Source organism: Bos javanicus, chromosome 17 (genome assembly GCF_032452875.1).
Source record: "Bos javanicus breed banteng chromosome 17, ARS-OSU_banteng_1.0, whole genome shotgun sequence".
Taxonomy (NCBI): Eukaryota; Metazoa; Chordata; class Mammalia; order Artiodactyla; family Bovidae; genus Bos; species Bos javanicus.
Window position 1 is genome coordinate 71,329,892 of NC_083884.1, and position 23,991 is coordinate 71,353,882.

The following is a 23,991-nucleotide window of genomic DNA, read 5'->3' on the forward strand; positions in this document are numbered from 1 at the left end:
CGTGCCTTTGCTCCTGAGACGTGCGGAAGCACAGAGATCCACAGACACTGTCTCCCAGGATCCTATGTATGTAAAGGAACCGAAGTCTCAGGCTGTGTGTCTGGTACCACATCCCACGGAACAGGCTGGACTGATTTTCACCAAATGTAGCAGAAACGTTAAGGAGTATCAGCTTCAAAATATGAGGGCCAGACGTGTCTGAGAAGTCCCTTCCAGAAAAGTCCCTTTGGGGTCCTTCCCCAGAGTTGCTGAAACAGAGAACCGGAAGGGCTGCAGAGCTGGACTTAAGTGGACCTAAGCAACTGGATTGCAAAGGTCCGTCCCATCAAAGCGATGGTTTTTCCAGTGGTCATGTATGGATGAGAGAGTTGGACCATAAAGAAAGCTGAGCGCCGAAGAACAGATGCTTTTGAACTGTGGTGTTGGAGAAGACTCTTGAGAGTCCCTTGGACTGCAAGGAGATCCAACCAGTCAATCCTAAAGGAAATCAATCCTGAATATTCATGGGAAGGACTGATGCTGAAGCTGAAACTCCAATACTTTGGCCACCTGATGCAAAGAACTGACTCACTGGAAAAACCCTGATGCTGGGAAAGGTTGAAGGCAGGAGGAGAAGGGGTCGACAGAGGATGAGATGGTTGGGTGGCATCACCCACCCATGGACTCAATGGACATGGGTTTGAGTAAACTCTGGGAGTTGGTGATGGACAGAGAATCCTGGCATGCTGCGGTCCATGGGGTCATAGAGAGTCAGACACAACTGAGCGACTGACAGAACTGAAGCAACTGGCAAGCCGGAGGGTAGGTGCCGGCTGCGATGAGCGGGAACGTGCAACCTGCCACGTGGAGCTCTTCCTACACCCAGAGTCCTGACGGCACTGGGACCCTAGCCCTCCACGGCCTCTCCAGGGCCACGGGACACCCTCACAGAGCAGAGAAGCGGAACAGAGCTGGTGTGCAGAACCAGGCCCCGGGGGTGGGGCGGGGCTGGTGGGCAGGCTTTAGTGAGAAGCCCTTGAGCCCTGGAACCAGAGCAGAGCAGAACAGTTGGCAGAGGCCCCCCCGGGAGAGGCCCCCCGCCCAGAGTACCGGCCCTGGGCCCTGGGGGAGAGGGCGGTGCTGGGGGCAGGGACAGAAGGCCCAGGCAGAGGACGGGCCCCGTGGGACGGGGCGCACCAGAACGGCCCCTGCCAGCAAGGGGAAGCTGGGGCACTTTCAACCCCCTCCAAGGAGGAGCCCACACCAGCGCATCTGCCCAAGGTGCCCTTGGCCCTGGGGGCACATGAGGCCCAGGCCAGGCCAGGGGGCCCATGAGGCCCCCAGGGGTCAGTGCAGTGTCCCCAGGCAGCCCTGGCCTCTCATCCTGCTGGGCCTGGCTTCTTATCCCGTGGGCGCCCACGGCCTGCTGCCCCCGACGGCGGCGCCTCAGAGCACAGCCCCCCACATGGAAGCCCCGTCAGGAAAGAGCCCGTGGAGCCTGCGGGACAGGTAAGGGCCGAGGGAGTCATGGTGCAGGGAAGTGGGGCTTCCCTTCGATGGGACCCAGGGGTGAATGACCGCAGGGGCGGGGAACAAGAAGGGAAACCAGCTGGAGAGAAGGGGCCTGGGCAGACATGGCTGCACTCACAGCGCTGACACTGGGCCCAGTGTGCCTTTGTGTTGGGTTTTATTTTTAATTTTGTATTGAGATGCTATTTATCTCGTGGAGCTTTTGGCGCCCTGAGATTTTGCACCCGTGGCTGGTGTCCCTCTTGCCTCACCCCGGCCCTCTGAGCAGGGCAGACACGGCGCAACGGGGCAGGGCGTGCCCAGGAGGCACTGATCATTTTGGGGGCAGCGGCCCCACAAGGCAGGTCTGCCTTCCTCCCCTTCTTACAGGCAGCGACAGAGGTCCAGAGAGGTGAGGCAAGCTGCCCAATGTCACACAGCACACGGGCGCAGTCCCAGGACTGTAGAAATCCCGGGACTAGACAGGCACCAGAGTGTCCTGTGTTTTAGGAAAACGGTCCGAGAGAAGAGGCAAGTCTGCAAGGCGTCCCGGGAAGGCAGCAGGGGCTTGGCTCGGTCTCCCCAAGGAGGTCAGCTCCTCAGCGAGGTTCCTAAGTGTCTAACGGAGCCAAGCCTGAACCAAGGGGTCACGCGCAGCTATGGGACACTGACCTGGGATGGGGGAGCTCCAGGCAAAGGGAGGCCGAGGAGGAGAGAGGGGTGCACAGGCCTGCAGGGAGCTTCCAGAGCTGGGGAGAACGGGCTTCAGACCACGGGGGTCATGTCCACCCCTCCTTTATCCTGGGATCCGGGGCAGGTATTGAGGGATTTATGTGCGGGGCTGTCAGGGTCCAGTTCGTGCTGTGGAAAAATTGTTTCAGATCAGAGACCAGCGTGAGGTCAGGTTAGAGGATGGAGAAGAAGCTGTGAAAAGGTGATGGAGAGCGGGGGGACGGTCCTCGGTGATCAGGCACCGAGATCGCCCATGGAATCCGCAGGCGAATTTACAGTGACGTCGTCAGAGGGCTGTCGGGGAGGAACAGGCACTGTCGTGAACTGGCTACAAAAATCTAAAATGTGCACCCTTTTCGGCAATATGCAGCAAGTCATAAAAGAAAGCACATTTCTTTAAAATTGCGTAATTTCGCTTTTAGGAATTCATCTGGGGGCGGGGGAACAATCAAAAAGATGTGACCAAAGGTTTACAAGCCAGGAACTCAACTCGTTAATGATGGGAGAAAACCGGAAATAACCTGAATATCCAACAGAAAGGGTGTGATGAAGCACAGCATGGCACATCCACCGTAAGGAATCCTAACACAAACTTCCAAAATGATATTTCTGAAGTTGGGTTTTTAAAGCATGCGTGCACTTTCAAAAGCTTGTCAGAAAACATAGAAATATGACAATAATGTGTCTCTAGCCAGATTTTTTAATTTTTGCTTTATAATTTTATAAAGTTATAATTGTATGAAATATAATAATAAAATTATAAACTATAAAAAAGTTATGAAAATGTTCACAAGAAGATATACACGTAATTTTATCTTCTACAATACTTTTTAATACCAGAATAACGTGCTTTTAAAAAAGATTGAGCACAGAAGCGTATAAAGTAAAAATTGAGAGTTTCTGCTCACCAACCACACACGTCTTACCCTAAAACCCATTCTCCAGCGAGAGACAGTGTCATGTGGGTCTGTACACTTCTGGCCTTTCTCCTAGGCATGTATGTCCCTGAAAACTCACACACACGGCTAATGGTGCTGGGATTTTAGTTTTCAAAACGGGCTCATACTCTGCCTATGAGCCTGCAACTACCTATTCAGTCTGTTGAGATTTTCTGTATCAGCCCACATGGATCCCGCATGTTCTCTGAATGGCTCTGTATGAATTCAAAGTTTGGAAGAAGCAGCGTGTCTTTAATCATTCGCCTATTAATGGATGTTTGGGGTGTTTCCACTACAAAACGTAAATTACGAGAGATGCTACGTGGAAACCCCCACGTGCGTAGCTATGTGCCCGTACTTTGTGTCCCTGGAAAGATGCCTAAAAATGGGGTGCTGAGTCAGAGAGAACAGGCTTTGGAATTTTCATAGGAGACGCCAACGGTCCTCCCAAAAGTCTGCTCCAGCTCCCGTTCCCTGCAGCCAGGGACAGTGCTTTTTCCTCTCCATTCTCGCAATGATGTGACGTTTGGATCTTTTTTTATTTTCGCGTTTTTCCTCTCCATTCTCGCAATGATGTGACGTTTGGATCTTTTTTTATTTTCGCGTTTTTCCTCTCCATTCTCGCAATGATGTGACGTTTGGATCTGTTTTTATTTTCGCATTTTTCCTCTCCATTCTCACCAATAATGTGACATTTGGATCTTTTTTTATTTTGCGCGTCTGAAGAGCAAAAATGAGAACAAAACTGTTTGCCGTTTGCTTGATTGTTAGTGAAGTTTATTTTCCTTTCATATTTTTATTGATTGACTTTATTTCTTCTGTGAATGTACCGGTTGTAATTTTATCTGGTTTATTTTTTGTTCGGTTGGTTGTACTTTATAGAAACTCTTCATCCATTTGGGATAGTAACCCCTCGTTAAGTATGTATGTGCTAAATATGTTTCCCTGATCTATTTTTCAGTTTCATCTGTGGGGTCTTTCAACACTAAGGCTTTTTAATTTTTACATGTCAGATCGGTTGTTTTTCTTTATGGTGTTTGTGAGCTGTGGCAAGCATAGGAAAGACATTTCTATTTTGATTTTTTTTTTAATTTTATTCAGGTACTTCTATTGTTTTGGTGTTTATTTTTACTTCACCTGAAATTTATTTTTGTGTTGGTAGAAATGTATCCTTATATATTTTCAAAATGGGAAACCAGTCGTTCTGTATTGCTTGAATACAAGCACAACTTTCATCAAATCCTGAATTACTGACATATCACATCCTCGCTGTGGTTCTAACCATCAGTTCCCACCTCCCTTCCACCATGTTTTAATGATGGTAGCTTTACAGTGTGTTTTGGTACCTGCTAGAGAACAATCCGCCGGTGTTATTCTCAATCAAAATATCTGTGTCTATTCTCCACCACTGAGATGAGATGGTTGGATGGCATCATCGACTCAGTGGATGTGAGTTTGAGTAAGCTCTGGGAGTTGGTGGTGGACAGGGAAGCCAGGTGTGCTGCAGTTCGTGGGGTCACAAAGAGTCGGACACGACTGAGCGACTGAACTGAACTGAGCTCCACGATTATTCTTACTGTTGGACTTTGGACCTGGCTCACTGATTTTTTAAAATATTTATTTGGCCGTGCTGGGTCTGAGCTGCAGCACTCTGGACCTTTAGTTGTGACTTACAGACTCTCAGTTGCAGTACGTGGGTTCTAGCTCCCTGACCAGGGGTCAAACCCAGGCCCCCTGCATTGTGAGCTTGGAGCCTCAGCCACGGGACCGCCAGGGAAGTCCAAAATTATTCCTTTGATGTTGTGCTTGTAATTTTATGGAGCACCTGGGTTCACTGGAGGGGAACTGACGTCTTTGCTGCTGTGTCCGTTCATTAGGTTGTGCTATATTTTATCCTCACAGATCTTGTACATTCCGTGTTAAGTTTATTCCTAGGGCTTTTAATAGAACTGTTATCGAGGTTGTAAGCGCTTCCGCCGTTTTGTATTCTCAATCATTACTGCCTGTATAGAAGAAAACCTGCTGAGTTTTGCCCAGCCTGCTTGTATTCGATCACAGGTTAACTCTTGTACCAGTTCTAATAGTCCTTCAGTTCATCTTGAGCTTGTTTTTTTTTTTTTAAAGTAAACTAGCCCATCACCTGCAAAAACCAATTTTATCTCATTTTTCCTAACACTCACACTCTTCCCCCCATTTTGTGTCATGGGCTTGAATCTGTAGCATATATTAAATAATAAAAGTAAGCGTGGGAACCCTGGCCTCTAAAATGGTTTTGCCTTTAAATGTGAAGCATGCTGTAAGTTTCAGGAGATACTGTTTATTAAGTTGAGGATGTTTCTTTAGTTAATTAACTTAGTAACAGGCTGGATATTTGCTTTCTTTAATCAGAAATAAGTGCTGAATTTACATTGCTGTCCTGTTAAATTTTGCTTCAAAAATCGTATGCGCATTCCTTAAACACAATCATGACCCAAAAGTTCCACTGCTGAATTAAAAGAATGCTGGACCCAGTGCAGTACGGGTTACCTTCCTACTTAGATTCTCTACGTAGGGAGGTGAGGGCTCGATAAAGGACAGAAATGGTATGGGCCTAACAGAAGCAGAAGATATTAAGAAGAGGTGGCAAGAATACACAGAAGAACTGTACAAAAAAGATCTTCACGACCCAGATAATCACGATGGTGTGATCACTCATCTAGAGCCAGACATCCTGGAATGTGAAGTCAAGTGGGCCTTAGGAAGCATCACTACAAACAAAGCTAGTGGAGGTGATGGAATTCCAGTGGAGCGATTTCAAATCCTGAAAGATGATGCTGTGAAAGTGCTGCACTCAATATGCCAGCAAATTGGGAAAACTCAACAGTGGCCACAGGCCTGGAACAGGTCAGTTTTCATTCCAATCCCAAAGAAAGGCAATGCCAAAGAATGCTCAAACTACCGCACAATTGCACTCATCTCACACGCTACCAAAGGAATGCTCAAAATTCTCCAAGCCAGGCTTCAGCAATATGTGAACCGTGAACTTCCTGATGTTCAAGCTGGTTTTAGAAAAGGCAGAGGAACCAGAGATCAAATTGCCAACATCTGCTGGATCATGGAAAAAGCAAGAGAGTTCCAGAAAAACGTCTATTTCTGCTTTATTGACTATGCCAAAGCCTTTGACTGTGTGGATCACAATAAACTGTGGAAAATTCTGAAAGAGATGGGCATACCAGACCACCTGACCTGCCTCTTGAGAAATCTGTATGCAGGTCAGGAAGCAACAGTTAGAACTGGACATGGAACAACAGACTGGTTCCAAATAGGAAAAGGAGTACGTCAAGGCTGTATATTGTCACCCTGCTTATTTAACTTATATGCAGAGTACATTATGAGAAACGCTGGACTGGAAGAAGCACAAACTGGAATCAAGATTGCCAGGAGAAATATCAATAACCTCAGATATGCAGATGACACCACCCTTATGGCAGAAAGTGAAGAGGAACTCAAAAGCCTCTTGATGAAAGTGAAAGTGGAGAGTGAAAAGTTGGCTTAAAGCTCAACATTCAGAAAACAAAGATCATGGCATCTGGTCCCATCACTTCATGGGAAATAGATGGGGAAACAGTGGCAGACTTTATTTTTGGGGGCTCCAAAATCACTGCAGATGTTGATTGCAGCCATGAAATTAAAAGACACTTACTTCTTGGAAGGAAAGTTATGAGCAACCTAGATAGCATATTCAAAAGCAGAGACATTACTTTGCCAACAAAGTCCATCTAGTCAAGGTTATGGTTTTTCCAGTGGTCATGTATGGATGTGAGAGTTGAACTGTGAAGAAGGCTGAGTGCCGAAGAATTGATGCTTTTGAACTGTGGTGTTGGAGAAGACTCTTGAGAGTCCCTTGGACTGCAAGGAGATCCAACCAGTCCATTCTGAAGGAGATCAGCCCTGGGATTTCTTTGGAAGGAATGATGCTGAAGCTGAAACTCCAGTACTTTGGTCACCTCACGCGAAGAGTTGACTCATTGGAAAAAACTCTGACGCTGGGAGGGATTGGGGGCAGGAGGAGAAGGGGACGAGAGAGGATGAGATGGCTGGATGGCATCACTGACTCGATGGACGTGAGTCTGAGTGAACTCCGGGAGTTGGTGATGGACAGGGAGGCCTGGCGTGCTGCGATTCATGGGGTCGCAGAGTCGGACACGACTGAGTGACTGAACTGAACTGAGGATTCTTGTTATCATAAACTCTGACAGTGCAATCTGGGTGCTTTTTTTGTTCTTCTGAGATTTTTAAGGGTATGTTTTGTTATGGTAGGACACAGGGGCTGACTCAATGAGGGGCAGGCATTATGGGATGAGTCCAGGCCTCTGGCTTGTGGAGAAATCTACCGAATTGAGAACAATGCGGGGGACCAGGTCTGCAAGGACCTGGGAGCAGTTTCGATGGAAGATGCTGAGTCTGAGGCGTCTGTGGGACACTCAAGCTGAGACGCATCCAGGAGGCAGAATGTGTATAAATCCAGAGCCAAAAAAAAGAGGTCAGGAAGGAAACAGGGACGCGAGGGTCCTGGGTGGTCGTCTGAGTGCACAGTGTGGGTCAGAGGCAGAGAGAGTGGAAGAGCACTGGAGGCTGCGGGGGGACCTCAGACTAGACAGGATGGGACCTTGTTAGACTTGACCCCAGAAGTTTCAGGGAGAGATGGGGTGGGAGGGCGAGGGCTCCCCCCACCAAGTCCCAGCGTGTGAAACAGGGCTTGGCAGACGGGTGCTTGATGGCCACTGTTGGACAGACAGATGCAAGATGGACAGATGGATGGACAATGGATGGAAGGATGGATGTTGGCTGACAGATGGATGGCTGGGTGATGGATGGATGGATGGATGTTGGATCGATGGTTGGACAAACAGATGTACAGAAAGACAGTGATCTGACAGCAGAGAATGTTCATTGAAGAGAACAAACTGAACTGCATCTCCGTGGGTAGAGAAAAAGGGCAGGGTTCCCCACTTGGGGCCTGAGGAATAGCCCGGTGTCCACAGCCCCAGGAAGGAAGCTGCCTGGCTGGACTGTGAGGAACTGTGGGGAAGGAACACCCAGAGGCCTTACAGTGAGGCCAGGAGCGGCTGGGCAGGTCCAAGCCAGGCCGGTACTCCTCTGCCGCCCCGCACAGACGCGGCACTCCACGTCTCCCTCAGCGCTGAGGCGTCAGTGGTGGCCAGGACAGCCTCCGAGTGAGGGGGCACTGGGTGACCCCAAGGTGTATGTGGCTGCTGCCTCGGCCAGGGGGCTGGGCACAGGGCACCTCCAGGACACAAGGTCCCGGGGCCTCTGGAAGGCTGGCTCCACAACACCCCTCAGCAGAGGACACAGCCCCACCGGCTGCCGCCCTGTGCCCGTCACACCCAGCAGGTTCCCGCTCGGCCCAGCCCCCCCGGGGGACAGGCCCCAGGCGCTGGCCTGGCGGGTTTTGGTCCGAGACTTAGTCTCTGTATTTTGTCTTAGGCGGCGGGACCTGGGTCACCGTCCTGGGTAAGTGGCTCTCACCCCTACCCCAGCCTCTCTCACCCTCTGCTCTCTCGGGAAAGTCACTTCTCTTGCTCTGGGGGCAGCTTCCTCTCTGTCCCCCCGGCCTTAAGGGCCGATCCCCACCTTTCTCCGTGGGGCCGGGAGGGGAGGCGGGTTGGTCTTGGGGTAACCAGCAGGAGCATCCAGTGGCCGACCGTCCAATGGGGCCAGTCGGGGCGCCGGGGCTGGTGTTTGGTCCAGGAATGCAGGGACTTGTTCCCCTCTTGCAGGGCAGACGCTGGGGTGCGGGCCAGAGGCTGGTGCTGACTAGGGGCATCTCCAAGCCCCGGGCTCTGTGCTGTGAGCTCCATGCCCTGGCCGGGAGACCAGACAGGAGCTTGGGGGCTCGGCGGGGGCTATGACCAGGACCCAGGAACACAGAGGGCAGCCTGAGGGAAGGCCCTGGAGGGCAGAGAGAGAGGGGTCTCGCCCGCTCTGGGCTGAGGGGCCGGGTGGGCACAGCTGAGACGGGGCAAGCTGACCAGAGGATCTCAGGACAGCGGTCAGAAAGGAGCGGGTCCCCTGGGGCAGAAACTCGTCAGTCCGGGAGACCTGATCCCCTGGGACCCAGGGGTCACACCTGTCTGAGGGTCGGCCTCCGCTGGCCTCGAAGCGAGCGTTGGACTTAGGAGATATGAACAGGGCTCTGACTCCCACAGAATCGGGGTCTTTGGAGGTGCTGTGTGGGGGCACCGTCCCCTGAAGGCAGGTGAGGCGAGGGGCCCTGCGCTCAGGCAGGGGGGACGGTAGACAGGCAGGACCTCAGAGGAGCCCCGGGCTTTGGCCAGGAGAGCTGAGGCTGGGCTGGGCGAGGAGAGGGAGGCCCGGGCCCGGCTCTGCACATGACCCTAGCACGCTTGTCCCCACATCTCCCATCAGGACCGTCCTGGCAGGTGGGCGGGGGGACCCGGGTTCACCGAGGAGGCACCTGGGCTGCATGAGTGGAAGGTCACGGAGGGGTCTGGCAGGGGCTGAGGGCTCAAGGGGTCAGTGCCAAGAGCAGACACAGACTCCCGGGGCCAGGAGGATGGAGGAGAGCAGCCCTGGTCGCAGCCGGGGACTCTGAGGCCACGCTTGGCCAGTCACTGGGAGAGTGGATTGCAACAGCTTCTGAGGGGCTGTCTGCCGCCCAGGGGCTGAGGGCAAGGGTCGGAGGGCACAGAGAAGGCAAACAGGGCTACGTGGGGACAAGGTCAGAACCTCCCTGGCGTCTTACACCCTCTCCTCTGTCCACACGGGTCAGCCAAAGTCCGCACCCTCGGTCACCCTGTTCCCGCCCTCCAAGGAGGAGCTCAGCGCCAACAAGGCCACCCTGGTGTGTCTCATCAGCGACTTCTACCCGGGTAGCGTGACCGTGGTCTGGAAGGCAGACGGCAGCACCATCACCCGCAACGTGGAGACCACCCGGGCCTCCAAACAGAGCAACAGCAAGTACGCGGCCAGCAGCTACCTGAGCCTGACGGGCAGCGACTGGAAATCGAAAGGCAGTTACAGCTGCGAGGTCACGCACGAGGGGAGCACTGTGACGAAGACAGTGAAGCCCTCAGCGTGTTCTTAGGGTCCTGGACCCCCACCCTCGGGGGCCCTCTGGCCCACACCCCCTCCCCCAGCTCTCCATGGACCCCTGAGCCCCGCCCAGGTCGCCTCACACCAGGGGCCTCTCTTCCCTCCCTGTTCCTGCTTCTCCTGAATAAAGACCTTCTCATTTATCAGCCGACATGTCTGAAGTGCTTTCTGGGTCTGGCCAAGTGTCGGGGTTAAGGGTCATTTCCTTAGGGAAGGGACAGGTGTGACCTGAGAGTCCATCCACTTGTCATCACCCCAACCCATCCCCAGGGACCAGGGAGCTCTGAGAGCCAGGGGAGCGGTGACCCAGAGACGGACATTGTCAGCGGCATAGGCTCGGGGGGGCAGGCTTGCCCTCCCACACACCCCATCCCCCCAGGAAGGGACAAGGGCCTTGAAAGGCGCAGGGGATGCCTCTGGGGTTGGGGGCTGAGATTGGGAAAAAATGAGGAGGGTTCCAGGTGAAACTGAGCCTCACACGGCAGGCTTGGGGCCTAGTGGGGAGCGGGGCCTTCCCGCAGGAATAATAATCCCCCAGGTTCTTGTTGCCTGGATCGCAGGTCATCAATTCAGGAGGACTGTAGACATCTGAAGCCAGGCCAGGGGTGGACTTAGCTCTGGGGGGCATCTGCAGGAAACGGGTGCCATCTTCCTGTATGGTGGAGGCGGGGGGAGGTGGTCAGGGGAGCCGGGTCAGCGGAAAAGGACACCATCGGGGATAAAGAGGCCATCCAGTGACTGCCGCATAAATAGAGTCCATTGGAATTCAGGAGGAGAGTCAGACCGACGAACCCAGCTCTTGCCAGGCTTAGAGTGTGGGCAGAGTGCTCCCAGAAGGTCGGGCTCTCGGAGGAGTCGCACCCCCGATCCCTGCCCAGGGCGCCTCCCCCATCGCCTACTGGCTCACCTGAGCACACCTGCAGCTGGACACACGGGCTCAGGGCCCGGGGCGAGGGGCCATCGCTCAGAGCTGCAGCCCCACTGGCTCTGTCGTCCTCAGGACCCCGGCCTCGCAGCCCGCCTGTGCCTCCAGCTTTAGCCTCCAGCAGACAGCCGCGTCAGCCCAGGGACAAAGTCCACATGGACAGAGGACTCTGCGGCCTCCCTGCGGCAGAGGAGAGAACCCCGCCCCCAGGTCTTCATCCCTGGTACCCTGACCCAAAATCACAGACGAGGAGCTGAGAGAAGCTAGGGTGGCGGTGTTCCATGGCTGCCGCCTGATCCCATTTCCATGATGAAAACTAAGACCCCAAGGGAGAAGGGGACCACCCAGGTCACCCTCATCTTGATGGCCCTGCTGGGCACAATGCCACCGGGTCCCCCACCCAGAGTTGTGCCCGCCCAAATCTAACTCCCCTGTATTGTCATACGTTTTCATCATGAGGAATCGAGAACATTACATGAGAAAGCAGAGGAATAATAATACTCCCAGGTTCTTGTCACCTGGATCGCAGGTCATCAATTCAGGGGCTGCCAACTCCTGCCCACAACAGAATCCCTCCTCCCCAGTGGGGGCCTCGGCCGCCCATCCCCCACCACGTCATCTCACCTGAAAACATGTCGCTCGTGGCCTGGAAAGAAAGAACCTAAGCTGTAACTAAATTATCATGAGCAAACTCAAACAGAAATCGTCCATAATTCCTGAAGCCCGGAAAACAGCTGCTCATGACGTGACTCACAATTGTCATAGAATATTTACTTGGTTGTGTTTTGTTTTCATTCATTTTTTCTAATCTCTTTTTTTTTTTCTGGTAATTTTTCATGTTAATAGTGATTAGTTTTTAAACTCTTCCTTTATTTTATCATATTCATTTTTGGTGTTGCTGGGTCTTCACGGCTTCCTAAGTTTTTTCTCTGGTTGCAGTGAGCACAGCCTGCTCTGTCCTTGCAGTGTACAGCCTGCTCATTTCAGTGGCTCCTCCGGTTGCAGAAACAGGCTCTGGAGCCCAGGCTCAACAGCTGTGGTGTGAGGACTTAGGCACTCCGAAGCCCGAGGGATCTTCTCAGATCACGGAAGATCAAACCCACGTCTCCTGTACCGGCAGGCGGATTCTTAACCACTGGACCACCGAGAAAACCCAGTGTTCACTCATTTTTATTGAGCTACGGTTGACTTACAGTGTTGGATTAGTTTCTGCTGCTGCTGCTAAATCGCTTTAGTCATGTCCGACTCTGTGTGACCCCATGGACTGCAGCCCACCAGGCTCCTCTGTCCATGGGATTTTCAGGCAGGAGCACTGGAGTGGGGTGCCATTGTTTCTACTGCACAACAAAGCGAATCAGATATATATATATACACACACACATGTACCCCCACTTTTTAGATTCCTTTTCCATCCAAGTCATCACAGAGGACTGACTCGCCTCCTCTGTGCTGTATGGTAGCTTCTCATGAGTCGTCTGCTTTATACACAGACCTTATAAGAGCAGCATGTGTATGTCAATCTCGATCTTCCAGTTTATCCCTCCCCTTCTGTCCCCCTTGGTAACCAGAATTTTGTTTCCTACATCTGTGAACTCATTTCCGTTTTGTATATCAGTTCCTCTGAACCGTCTTCTTAGATTCCACATTGAAGCCGTATTGAGAGCTATTTGTCCTTCGCTGTGTGACTTCACTCAGGATGACAAGCTCCAGGTCCATCCATGGCTCTGCACATGGCATTGCTTCATGCTTCTTTACGGGTGATCATATTCCCTAGCATGTATGTACCACATCTTCTGTATCCAGTCATCTGTCAGACATTTAAGCTGTTTCCACGCCCCGGCTATGGTAACAGTGCTGCAATGAACACGAGAGTTCACGTGTCTCTTTGAATGGTGGTTTTCTCGGGGTGGGATTGCTGGATCACATACGGTACGCTAAGCAGCCTTCATGCTCTTCTCCCTAGGACCTGCGCCAGCTGACGTTCCTGCAAGCAATACAAGAGTGCTCCCTTTTCGTCACAGCCTCTCCAGCATCACTCTTCGTAGACATGTGGATGATGGCCATTCTGAGCATTTGGAGGTGTGCTCACTGTAGCTTTGACTTGCATTTCTCTAATACTTAGGGATGTTGAGCATCTTTCCATGTGCCTCTTGGTTACTTGTGTTTTGCGCGCTGTTTGACTTGGTGTATTTTGTGTTCTTTCCAAGAGGCTTGGAAAGCCTTGAGCCTTTGATTGGTGGGTGTGTCTAGGGCCTGGTGGGTCCTTCAGTCTCTCCCAAATCGCTCTGGCTTTTCCTAGCTAGAAGAGGCTGCAAGAGTGCGCTTGCTGATGCAGGACTCCCCCAGGGTAGGGGTGCAGCCCCCGGCCCCTCCACCTCCAGCTGTATCTGGGAAGTTCTCACTGCTCTACGTGCCTGCAAAGTGGTTCTAGCTAGAAAGGGCTGGCAGGGTTCTGGGGGATATTTTGGCCAGAGGCAATCCTAGGACAGTTGGCCATTTCCCTCCACAGTGCCCTTTCGGGATCATAGGTCACTTAGCCAAGTTATCTTCCGTGGGTGCTCCAATCCCAGGTCCCTCAGGTGGGATGGGAAGCCAGGGGCAATTGTAGTTCTGTCCTTCTTGCTCTAGTGAAGCAGTAAGTGAAAGAAAGCGAAGTCGCTCAGTCCTGTCTGACTCTTTGCGACTCCATGGAGGCTCCCCTACCCATGGGGTTTTCCGGGCAAAGCTACGGGAGTGGGTCGCCATTTCCTTCTCCAGGAGTGAAAGCAGCAATTGCTCCACAAAGGGAGGCCTGTCACACGCTCTTCACTTCTCCAGGAGTGGTTTCAGGTCTTATTTCTGCCCTTTATGGGAGCACTTTTACAAAATAATGAGTGGTCTCTGCCATCTTCTCAAGGCAAACAGTCCGTCGTATCACGGGGAAGTCTAGGGTACATGCAGGCGATGTTTGAATCCGCCCTGGTTATACCCTCTTGGTGCTGGAGTTCCCACCTTTGTCCAGGGCAGCCTCCACTGGTGGCCCCAGGTCCTCCTGCTCAGGCACAGGAGACTCACAACTTCCTGCGTTCTGTGGGGACCGTGTGTTCCAGGCCCATCTGGTGCCTGGCCCAACTCAGGCCTGGGATAGCCCATGTAGCCCAGCAGCCTTATCTCTAAAGAGATGCTGTCTCAGGACCAGAGCGAGGGGCTTGCTCACATCTCTGTTCTGAATGCACCCAAACGTCAGATGAGACCCTGAGGCCTGGACACTGTGCAGTCCTCCCTGCAGACGGAGGCCGGACTTGGGGCAACCAGCCCTAGCCCCGCTAGAGATGCCCGTTTGAAGCCGGGAGAACCCCGAGGAACTGGGGCTGAGCCCCTGGAGCCCCAGTTAGGGTCAGATGCAAGATGGTCACAGCAAATCCATTCCACCCGGGTCCGTGGGGGGATGGGGACGCCCCTGCCCTCAGCCTGTGCTCTCACCACGAAGTCAGGCTGCTGCCAACTCCACAGACAAAAGAAGCGGCTTCCTCTCCGGGGCACTTCGCTCTTCGGGCAGTGAAGGCTCCTGTTCCCACCTATTATTCCATTCCCACCCCTTGCCGCCTGGTGGGAAGACAGTATCCAACACGCAACCTGCTTAGGGAACCTACCTTCCAAGACTCCTGCTGCTTAGCACGGGTGCCCTGTCCTGTCATCTGCTAAAGGAGAGGGTGCTGAAGCCCCTCTGTGAGCAGATGGCAGCCTGGGGCGGTGACCCACGTCCTCCAGCGCAGCTGCAGGTGGGGCTGGGGCGGGCCTCCCAGGGAGGGGTTTTTGTGCCAGCCTGTGTCACTGTGTGATCTTTTCGGCGGCGGGACCAGAGTGACCGTCCTGGGTGAGTCTCCCTCCTCCCTTCTCTCCCTCTTCTTTCCCCGAGGTTTAGACACTTTTCTGTCACTTTGCTCTTTTCTGTGCCCAGTGTCAGCCTGTGGTCAAGCCTTCACCCAGGACCCACCTCTGGGGCCCTGACCTCTTCCCTTTCCCTGACCCCAGGCTTCTCCTACTTGGCACTGAGGTCCCACCAGAGCCTCCCCTCTGACCCCAGAGGCAGGGGAATGAGCAGGCTGACCTAAGGACTTGTCTGTCTGGCTCCCGATCCTCGCTCTCCTCTGTGCCCCCAACCCCCAGTCTGGGCTCTATGCTGACCCAGCTTTGTCTCTGAGGGTCACTTGGGTTCCCCATCTCATGGGGAAGAGGGAACTGGACTGCAGATGAGGAAACATGGGGAGACATCAGAGGGACACAGAACCCTCAGGGCTGGGGACCGAAGTCATAGGGCCAGGACACTCTGGGACCTTGGGTCTAGGGATCCGGGTCAGGGACTCGGCAGAGGTGGAAGGGCTCCCAAGGCCTCCATGGGGCGGACCTGCAGATCCTGGGCCGGCCAAGGACCCAGGGAAAGTGTAAGAGGGAAGACGGGGGAGGAGAAGGTGCTGAACTCAGAACTGGGGAAAGAGATAGGAGGTCAGGATGCAGGGGACGCGGATGCCTGAGTCTGCAGGACACACTCCTCAGAAGCAGGAGTCCCTGAAGAAGCAGAGAGACAGGTACCAGGGTAGGAAACCTCCAGACCCAAGAAGAATCAGAGAGGAACCTGAGCTCAGATCTGCGGATGGGGGGACCGAGGACAGGCAGACAAGGCTCCCCCTCGACCCAGCACAGAGGCTCCAAGGGACACAGACTTGGAGACCAACGGACGCCTTTGGGCAAAGGCTCGAACAGACATGTCAGCTCAAAATATACCTGGACTGACTCACAGGAGGCCAGGGAGGCCACATCATCCACTCAGGGGACAGACAGACAGACTGCCAGCCCCAGGCAGACCCCGTCAACCATCAGACGGGCAGGCAAGGAGAGTGAGGGTCAGGTGTCTGTGTGGGAAACCAAGAACCAGGGGGTCTCAGGACAGCGCTGGCAGGGGTCCAGGCTCAGGCTTTCCCAGGAAGATGGGGAGGTGCCTGAGAAAACCCCACCCACCTTCCCTGGCACAGGCCCTCTGGCTCACAGTGGTGCCTGGACTTGGGGTCCTGCTGGGCTCTCAAAGGATCCTGTGTCCCCCTGTGACACAGACTCAGGGGCTCCCATGACGGGCACCAGACCTCTGACTGAGTGATCTTCTTCCCCTCGCCCACTTTGCAGGTCAGCCCAAGTCCCCACCCGCGGTCACCCTGTTCCCGCCCTCCAAGGAGGAGCTCAGCGCCAACAAGGCCACCCTGGTGTGTCTCATCAGCGACTTCTACCCGGGTAGCGTGACCGTGGTCTGGAAGGCAGACGGCAGCACCATCACCCGCAACGTGGAGACCACCCGGGCCTCCAAACAGAGCAACAGCAAGTACGCGGCCAGCAGCTACCTGAGCCTGACAGACAGCGACTGGAAATCGAAAGGCAGTTACAGCTGCGAGGTCACGCACGAGGGGAGCACCGTGACGAAGACAGTGAAGACCTCAGCGTGTTCTTAGGGCCCTGGACCCCCACCCTCGGGGGCCCTCTGGCCAACGCCCCCTCCCCCAGCTCTCCATGGACCCCTGAGCCCCCGCCCAGGTCGCCTCACACCAGGGGCCTCTCTTCCCTCCCTGTTCCTGCTTCTCCTGAATAAAGACCTTCTCATTTATCAGCCGACATGTCTGAAGTCCTTTCTGGGTCTGGCCAAGTGTCGGGGTTAAGGGTCAGTTCCTTAGGGAAGGGACAGGTATGACCTGAGAGTCCATCCACTTGTCATCACCGCAACCCATCCCCAGGGACCAGGGAGCTCTGAGAGCCAGGGGAGCGGTGACCCAGAGCAAGGCATTGTCAGCGGCCTAGGCTCGGGGGGGCAGGCTTGCCCTCCCACACACCCCATCCCCCCAGGAAGGGACAAGGGCCTTGAAAGGCGCAGGGGATGCCTCTGGGGTTGGGGGCTGAGATTGGGAAAAATGAGGAGGGTTCCAGGTGAAACTGAGCCTCACACGGCAGGCTTGGGGCCTAGTGGGGAGCGGGGCCTTCCCGCAGGAATAATAATCCCCCAGGTTCTTGTTGCCTGGATCGCAGGTCATCAATTCAGGAGGACTGTAGACATCTGAAGCCAGGCCAGGGGTGGACTTAGTTCTGGGGGGCATCTGCAGGAAACGGGTGCCATCTTCCTGTATGGTGGAGGCGGGGGGAGGTGGTCAGGGGAGCCGGGTCAGCGGAAAAGGACACCATCGGGGATAAAGAGGCCATCCAGTGACTGCCGCATAAATAGAGTCCATTGGAATTCAGGAGGAGAGTCAGACCGACGAACCCAGCTCTTGCCAGGCTTAGAGTGTGGGCAGAGTGCTCCCAGAAGGTCGGGCTCTCGGACGAGTCAGCACCCCCGATCCCTGCCCAGGGCGCCTCCCCCATCGCCTACTGGCTCACCTGAGCACACCTGCAGCTGGACACACGGGCTCAGGGCCCGGGGCGAGGGGCCATCGCTCAGAGCTGCAGCCCCACTGGCTCTGTCGTCCTCAGGACCCCGGCCTCGCAGCCCGCCTGTGCCTCCAGCTTTAGCCTCCAGCAGACAGCCGCGTCAGCCCAGGGACAAAGTCCACATGGACAGAGGACTCTGCGGCCTCCCTGCGGCAGAGGAGTCCTCCACCCAGGTCGTCATCCCTGGTACCCTGACCCAGAATCACAGACGAGGAGGTGAGAGAAGCCAGGGTGGCGGTATTCTATAGCTGCTGCCTGATCCCATTTCCATGATGGGAAAACTAAGAATCCAAGGGAGAAGGGGACCACCCAGGTCGCTCTCATCTTGATGGCCCTGCTGGGCACAATGCCACCGGGTCCCCCATCCAGAGTTGTGCCCGCCCAAATCTAACTCCCCTGTATTGTCATACGTTTTCATCATGAAGAACCGAGGACATGACATGAGAAGGCAGAGGAATAATATCCCCCGGTTCTTGTCGCCTGGATCGCAGGTCATCAATTCAGGGATGCTGCCAACTCCTGCCCACAACAGAATCCCTCCTCCCCAGTGGAGGCCTCGCCACCCATCCCCCACCACGTCATCTCATCTGAAAACATGTCGCTCGTGGCCTGGAAAGAAAGAACCTAAACTGTAACTAAATTATCATGAACAAACCCAAACAGAAATCATCCATAATTCCTGAAGACCGGAAAACAGCTGCTCATGACGTGACTCACAATTGTCATAGAATATTTACTTGGTTGTGTTTTGTTCTCATTCACTTTTTTTTAATGTCTCTTTCTTTCCGGTAATTTTTCATGTTAATAGTGATCAATTTTTAAAGTCTTCCTTTATTTTATCGTATTCATTTTTGGTGTTGCTGGGTCTTTACTGCTTCGCAAGTTTTTCTCTGGTTGCAGCGAGCACGGCCTGCTCTGTCCTTGCAGTGTGCAGGCTGCTCGTTCCAGTGCCTCCCCCTGTTGCAGAGCTCAGGCTCTGGAGCCCAGGCTCAACCACTGTGCTGTGAGGACTGAGGCGCCCCGAGGCCCGTGGGACCATCTCAGATCAGGGAAGATCAAACCCACGTCTCCTGCACCGGCAGGCAGATTCTTAACCACTGGACCACTGAGAAAACCCAGTGTTCACTCATGTTTATTGAGCTACGGTTGACTTACAGAGTTGGATTAGTTTCTGCTGCACAACAAAGTGAATCAGATATGTGTATATATACACGCACGTGCACCCCCACTTTGTAGATTCCTTTTCCATCCAGGTCATCACAGAGGACTGACTCGCCTCCTCTGTGCTGTATGGTAGCTTCTCATGAGTCGTCTGCTTTATACACAGACCTTACAAGAGCAGCATGTGTATGTCAATCTCGATCTTCCAGTTTATCTCTCCCTTTCCGTCCCCCTTGGCAACCAGAATTTTGTTTCCTACATCTGTGACTTCACTTCTGTTTTGTAAATCAGTCCCTCTGACCATCTTCTTAGATTCCACATTGAAGCCGTATCGAGAGCTGCTTGTCCTTCGCTGTCTGACTTCACTCAGGATGACAAGCTCCAGGTCCATCCACGGCTCTGCACATGGCATTGCTTCATGCTTCTTTACGGGTGATCATATTCCCTTGCATGTATGTACCACATCTTCAGTATTCACTCATCTGTCGCCGGACATTTAAGCTGTTTCCACGCCCCAGCTATTGTAAACAGTGCTGCAATGAACGCTGGAGTTCACGTGTCTCTTTGAATGGTGGTTTTCTCGGGGTGGGATTGCTGGATCACATCCGGTACGCTAAGCAGCCTTGATGCTCTTCTCCCTCGGGCCTGCACCAGTTGATGTTCCTGCAAGCAATACAAGAGTGCTCCCTTTTCGTCACAGCCTCTCCAGCATCACTCTTCCTAGACATGTGGATGATGGCCATTCTGACCATTTGGAGGTGTGCTCACTGTAGCTTTGATCTGCATTTCTCTAATACTTAGGGATGTTGAGCATCTTTCCATGTGCCTCTTGGTTACTTGTGTTTTGGGCGCTGTTTGACTTGGTGTATTTTGTGTTCTTTCCAAGAGGCTTGGAAAGCCTTGAGCCTTTGATTGGTGGGTGTGTCTAGGGCCTGGTGGGTCCTTCAGTCTCTCCCAAATGGCTCTGGCTTTTCCTGGCTAGAAGAGGCTGCAACAGTGCGCCTGCTGCTGCTGGACTCCCCCAGGGTAGGGGTGCAGCCCCCGGCCCCTCCACCTCAAGCTGTATCTGGGAAGTGCTCACTGCTCTACGTGCCTGCAAAGTGGTGCTAGCTAGAAAGGGCTGGCAGGGTTCTGGGGGATATTTTGGCCAGAGGCAATCCTAGGACAGTTGGCCATTTCCCTCCACAGTGCCCTTTCGGGATCATAGGTCATTTAGCCAAGTTATCTTCTTTGGACACTCCAATCCCAGGACCCTCAGGTGGGATGGGAAGCCAGGGGCAATTGTAGTTCCGTCCTTCTTGCTCCAGTGAAGCAGTAAGTGAAAGAAAGGGAAGTCACTCAGTCCCATCTGACTCTTTGCGACTCCATGGACTGTAGCCTCCCAGGCTCCCCTACCCATGGGACTTTCCAGGCAAAGCTATGGGAGTGGGTCGCCATTTCCTTCTCCAGAAGTGAAAGCAGCAATTGCTCCACAAAGGGAGGCCCTTCAGACGCTCTTCACTTCTCCAGGAGTGGTTTCGGGTCTTATTTCTGCCCTTTAGTGGAGCACTTTTACAAAATAATGAGTGGTCTCTGCCATCTTCTGAAGGAGAACAGTCCGTCGTGTCGCGGGGAAGTCTAGGGTACATGCAGGCGATGTTTGAATCCGCCCTGGTTATACCCTCTTGGTGCTGGAGTTCCCACCTTTGTCCAGGGCAGCCTCCACTGGTGGCCCCAGGTCCTCCTGCTCAGGCACAGGAGACTCACAACTTCCTGCGTTCTGTGGGGACCGTGTGTTCCAGGCCCATCTGGTGCCTGGCCCGACTCAGGCCTGGGATGGCCCATGTAGCCCAGCAGCCTGATTCTCTTTAAAGAGATGCTGTCTCGGGACCACAGCGAGGGGCTTGCTCACATCTCTGTTCTGAATAAGATGCTCCTAGATGCATCCAAACGTCAGATGAGACCCTGAGGCCTGGCCAGGACACTGTCCAGTGCTCCCTGCAGACGGAGGCCGGGCTTGGAAGGCAACCAGCCCAAGCCCCGCTAGAGATGCCCGTTTGAAGCCGGGAGAACCCCGGGGAACTGGAGATGAGCCTCTGGAGCCCTAGTTAGGGTCAGATGGAAGACGGTCACGGCAAATCCATTCAACTCGTGTCTATGGGGGGATTGGGACGCCCCTGCCCTCAGCCTGTGTTCTCACCAGGGAGTCAGGCTGCTGCCAACTCCACAGACAAAAGAAGCGGCTTCCTCTCCGGGGCACTTCGCTCTTCGGGCGGTGAAGGCCCCCTCCCCCCCTATTATTCCATTCCCACCCCTTGCCGCCTGGTGGGAAGACAGTATCCAACACGCAACTTGCTTAGGGAACCTGCCTTCCAAGGCTCCTGCTGCTTAGCACGGGTGCCCTGTCCTGTCATCTGCTAAAGGGGAGGGTGCTGAAGCCCCTCTGTGAGCAGATGGCAGCCTGGGGCAGTGACCCACGTCCTCCAGCGCAGCTGCAGGTGAGGCTGGGGCGGGCCTCCCAGGGAGGGGTTTTTGTGCCAGCCTGTGTCACTGTGTGCTGTTTTCGGCAGCGGGACCACACTGACCGTCCTGGGTGAGTCTCCCTCCTCCCTTCTCTCCCTCTTCTTTCCCCGAGGTATGGACACTTTTCTGTCACTCTGCTCTTTTTTGTGCCCAGTGTCAGCCTGTGGTCAAGCCTTCACCCAGAACCCACCTCTGGGGCCCTCCCCTCTTCCCGTCCCCTCACCCCAGGCTTGTACTACTTGGCACTGAGGTCCCACCAGAGCCTCCCCTCTGACCCCAGAGGCAGGGGAATGAGCAGGCTGACCTACAGACTTGTCTGTCTGGCTCCGGGACCTTGCTCTCTGCTGTCCCATCAACCCCCAGTCTGGGTTCTATGCCACCCAGCTTTGTCTCTGACGGTCACTTGAGCCCCCATCTCATGGCAAAGAGGGAACTGGATTGCAGATGAGGGACCGTGGGCAGACATCAGAGGGACACAGAACCCTCAAGGCTGGGGACCAGAGTCAGAGGGCCAGGAAGGGCTGGGGACCTTGGGTCTAGGGATCCGGGTCAGGGACTCGGCAGAGGTGGAGGGGCTCCATCAGGCCTCCTTGGGGCTGCCGTGCAGATCCTGGGCTGGCCAGGGACCCAGGGAAAGTGCAAGAGGGAAGACGGGGGAGGAGAAGGTGCTGAACACAGAACTGGGGAAAGAGATAGGAGGTCAGGATGCAGGGGACACGGACTCCTGAGTCTGCAGGACACACTCCTCAGAAGCAGGAGTCCCTGAGGAAGCAGAGAGACAGGTACCAGGGTAGGAAACCTCCAGACCCAAAAAGAATCAGAGAGGAACCTGAGCTCAGATCTGCGGATGGGGGGACCGAGGACAGGCAGACAGGCTCCCCCTCGACCCAGCACAGAGGCTCCAAGGGACACAGACTTGGAGACCAAAGGACGCCTTCGGGCAAAGGCTCGAACAGACATGTCAGCTCAAAATATACCTGGACTGACTCACAGGAGGCCAGGGAGGCCACATCATCCACTCAGGGGACAGACAGACAGACTGCCAGCCCCAGGCAGACCCCGGTCAACCATCAGATGGGCAGGCAAGGAGAGTGAGGGTCAGATGTCTGTGTGGGAAACCAAGAACCAGGGGGTCTCAGGACAGCGCTGGCAGGGGTCCAGGCTCAGGCTTTCTCAGGAAGATGGGGAGGTGCCTGAGAAAACCCCACCCACCTTCCCTGGCACAGGCCCTCTGGCTCACAGTGATGCCTGGACTCGGGGTCCTGCTGGGCTCTCAAAGGATCCTGTGTCCCCCTGTGACACAGACTCAGGGGCTCCCATGACGGGCACCAGACCTCTGATTGAGTGATCTTCTTCCCCTCGCCCACTTTGCAGGTCAGCCCAAGTCCGCACCCGCGGTCACCCTGTTCCCGCCCTCCAAGGAGGAGCTCGACACCAACAAGGCCACCCTGGTGTGTCTCATCAGCGACTTCTACCCGGGTAGCGTGACCGTGGTCTGGAAGGCAGACGGCAGCACCATCACCCGCAACGTGGAGACCACCCGGGCCTCCAAACAGAGCAACAGCAAGTACGCGGCCAGCAGCTACCTGAGCCTGACGAGCAGCGACTGGAAATCGAAAGGCAGTTACAGCTGCGAGGTCACGCACGAGGGGAGCACCGTGACGAAGACAGTGAAGACCTCAGAGTGTCCTTAGGGCCCTGGACCCCCACCCTCGGGGGCCCTCTGGCCCACACCCCCTCCCCCAGCTCTCCATGGACCCCTGAGCCCCTACCCAGGTCGCCTCACACCAGGGGCCTCTCCTCCCTCCCTGTTCCTGCTTCTCCTGAATAAAGACCTTCTCATTTATCAGCCGACATGTCTGAAGTGCTTTCTGGGTCTGGCCGAGTGTTGGGATTAGGGGTCAGTTCCTTAGGGAAGGGACAGGTGTGACCTGAGAGTCCATCCACTTGTCATCACCGCAACCCATCCCCAGGGACCAGGGAGCTCTGAGAGCCAGGGGAGCGGTGACCCAGAGACGGACATTGTCAGAGGCGCAAGCTCCTGGGGGGCAGACTTACCGTCCCACAAACCCTGTCCCCCCGGGAAGGGAAAAGGGCCCATGAAAGGGGCAGGGGATGCCTCGGGGGTTGGGGGCTGAGATTGGGAAAAATGAGGAGGGTTCCAGGTGAGACTGAGCCTCACACAGCAGGCTTGGGGCCCTAGTGGGGAGCGGGGCCTTCCCACAGCAGGACTGTAGGCATCTGAAGCCAGGTTAGGGGTGGACTTAGTTCTGGGGGGCATCTGCAGGGACCAGGTGCCATCTTCCTGTATGGTGGAGGCGGGGGGAGGTGGTCAGGAGAGCCAGGTCAGCAGAAAAGGACACCATCAGGGATAAAGAGGCCATCAGTGACTGCCGCATGGAGAGAGTCCATTGGACTTCAGGAGGAGAGTCAGACCGATGAACCCAGCTCTTGCCAGGCTTAGAGTGTGGGCAGAGTGCTCCCAGAAGGTCGGGCTCTCGGAGGAGTCGCACCCCCGATCCCTGCCCAGGGCGCCTCCCCCATCGCCTACTGGCTCACCTGAGCACACCTGCAGCTGGACACACGGGCTCAGGGCCCGGGGCGAGGGGCCATCGCTCAGAGCTGCAGCCCCACTGGCTCTGTCGTCCTCAGGACCAGGCCTCGCACCCGTCTGTGCCTCCA

General features: G+C 54.8%; 3 protein-coding genes and 1 gene segment (V, D, J or C); all 4 read left to right on the top strand.

Moving 5' to 3' along the window:
- The window catches only part of LOC133229136 (immunoglobulin lambda-1 light chain-like), a 32,964-nt gene extending 16,130 nt beyond the window's left edge, over positions 1-16,834 (top strand). Inside the window, exons 4-5 of the mRNA XM_061385486.1 lie at positions 8,627-8,672; positions 16,360-16,834. Coding sequence (XP_061241470.1) covers positions 8,627-8,672; positions 16,360-16,679 — 366 coding nt within the window. The 3' untranslated portion in view covers positions 16,680-16,834. The remainder of the gene's footprint in view (positions 1-8,626; positions 8,673-16,359) is intronic.
- LOC133229123 (proline-rich protein HaeIII subfamily 1-like) lies at positions 296-9,849 on the top strand. Its single transcript, XM_061385482.1, has 2 exons — positions 296-1,488; positions 8,646-9,849. The coding sequence occupies exons 1-2, from the start codon at positions 818-820 to the stop codon at positions 8,674-8,676; spliced, it is 702 nt and encodes a 233-aa protein (XP_061241466.1). The 5' UTR covers positions 296-817; the 3' UTR covers positions 8,677-9,849.
- Positions 8,870-10,422, top strand: LOC133229257 (immunoglobulin lambda constant 2-like). The segment is given in 2 exon segments: positions 8,870-9,008; positions 9,824-10,422. Coding segments are annotated over 2 exon segments (582 nt in total).
- A 934-nt stretch (positions 16,835-17,768) lies between the features above and the next one.
- On the top strand, positions 17,769-23,163 carry LOC133228433 (immunoglobulin lambda-like polypeptide 5). Its single transcript, XM_061383861.1, has 6 exons — positions 17,769-17,862; positions 19,790-19,910; positions 20,525-20,631; positions 20,990-21,061; positions 21,290-21,379; positions 22,684-23,163. The coding sequence occupies exons 1-6, from the start codon at positions 17,769-17,771 to the stop codon at positions 23,001-23,003; spliced, it is 804 nt and encodes a 267-aa protein (XP_061239845.1). The 3' UTR covers positions 23,004-23,163.
- Positions 23,164-23,991: the final 828 nt, after the last annotated feature.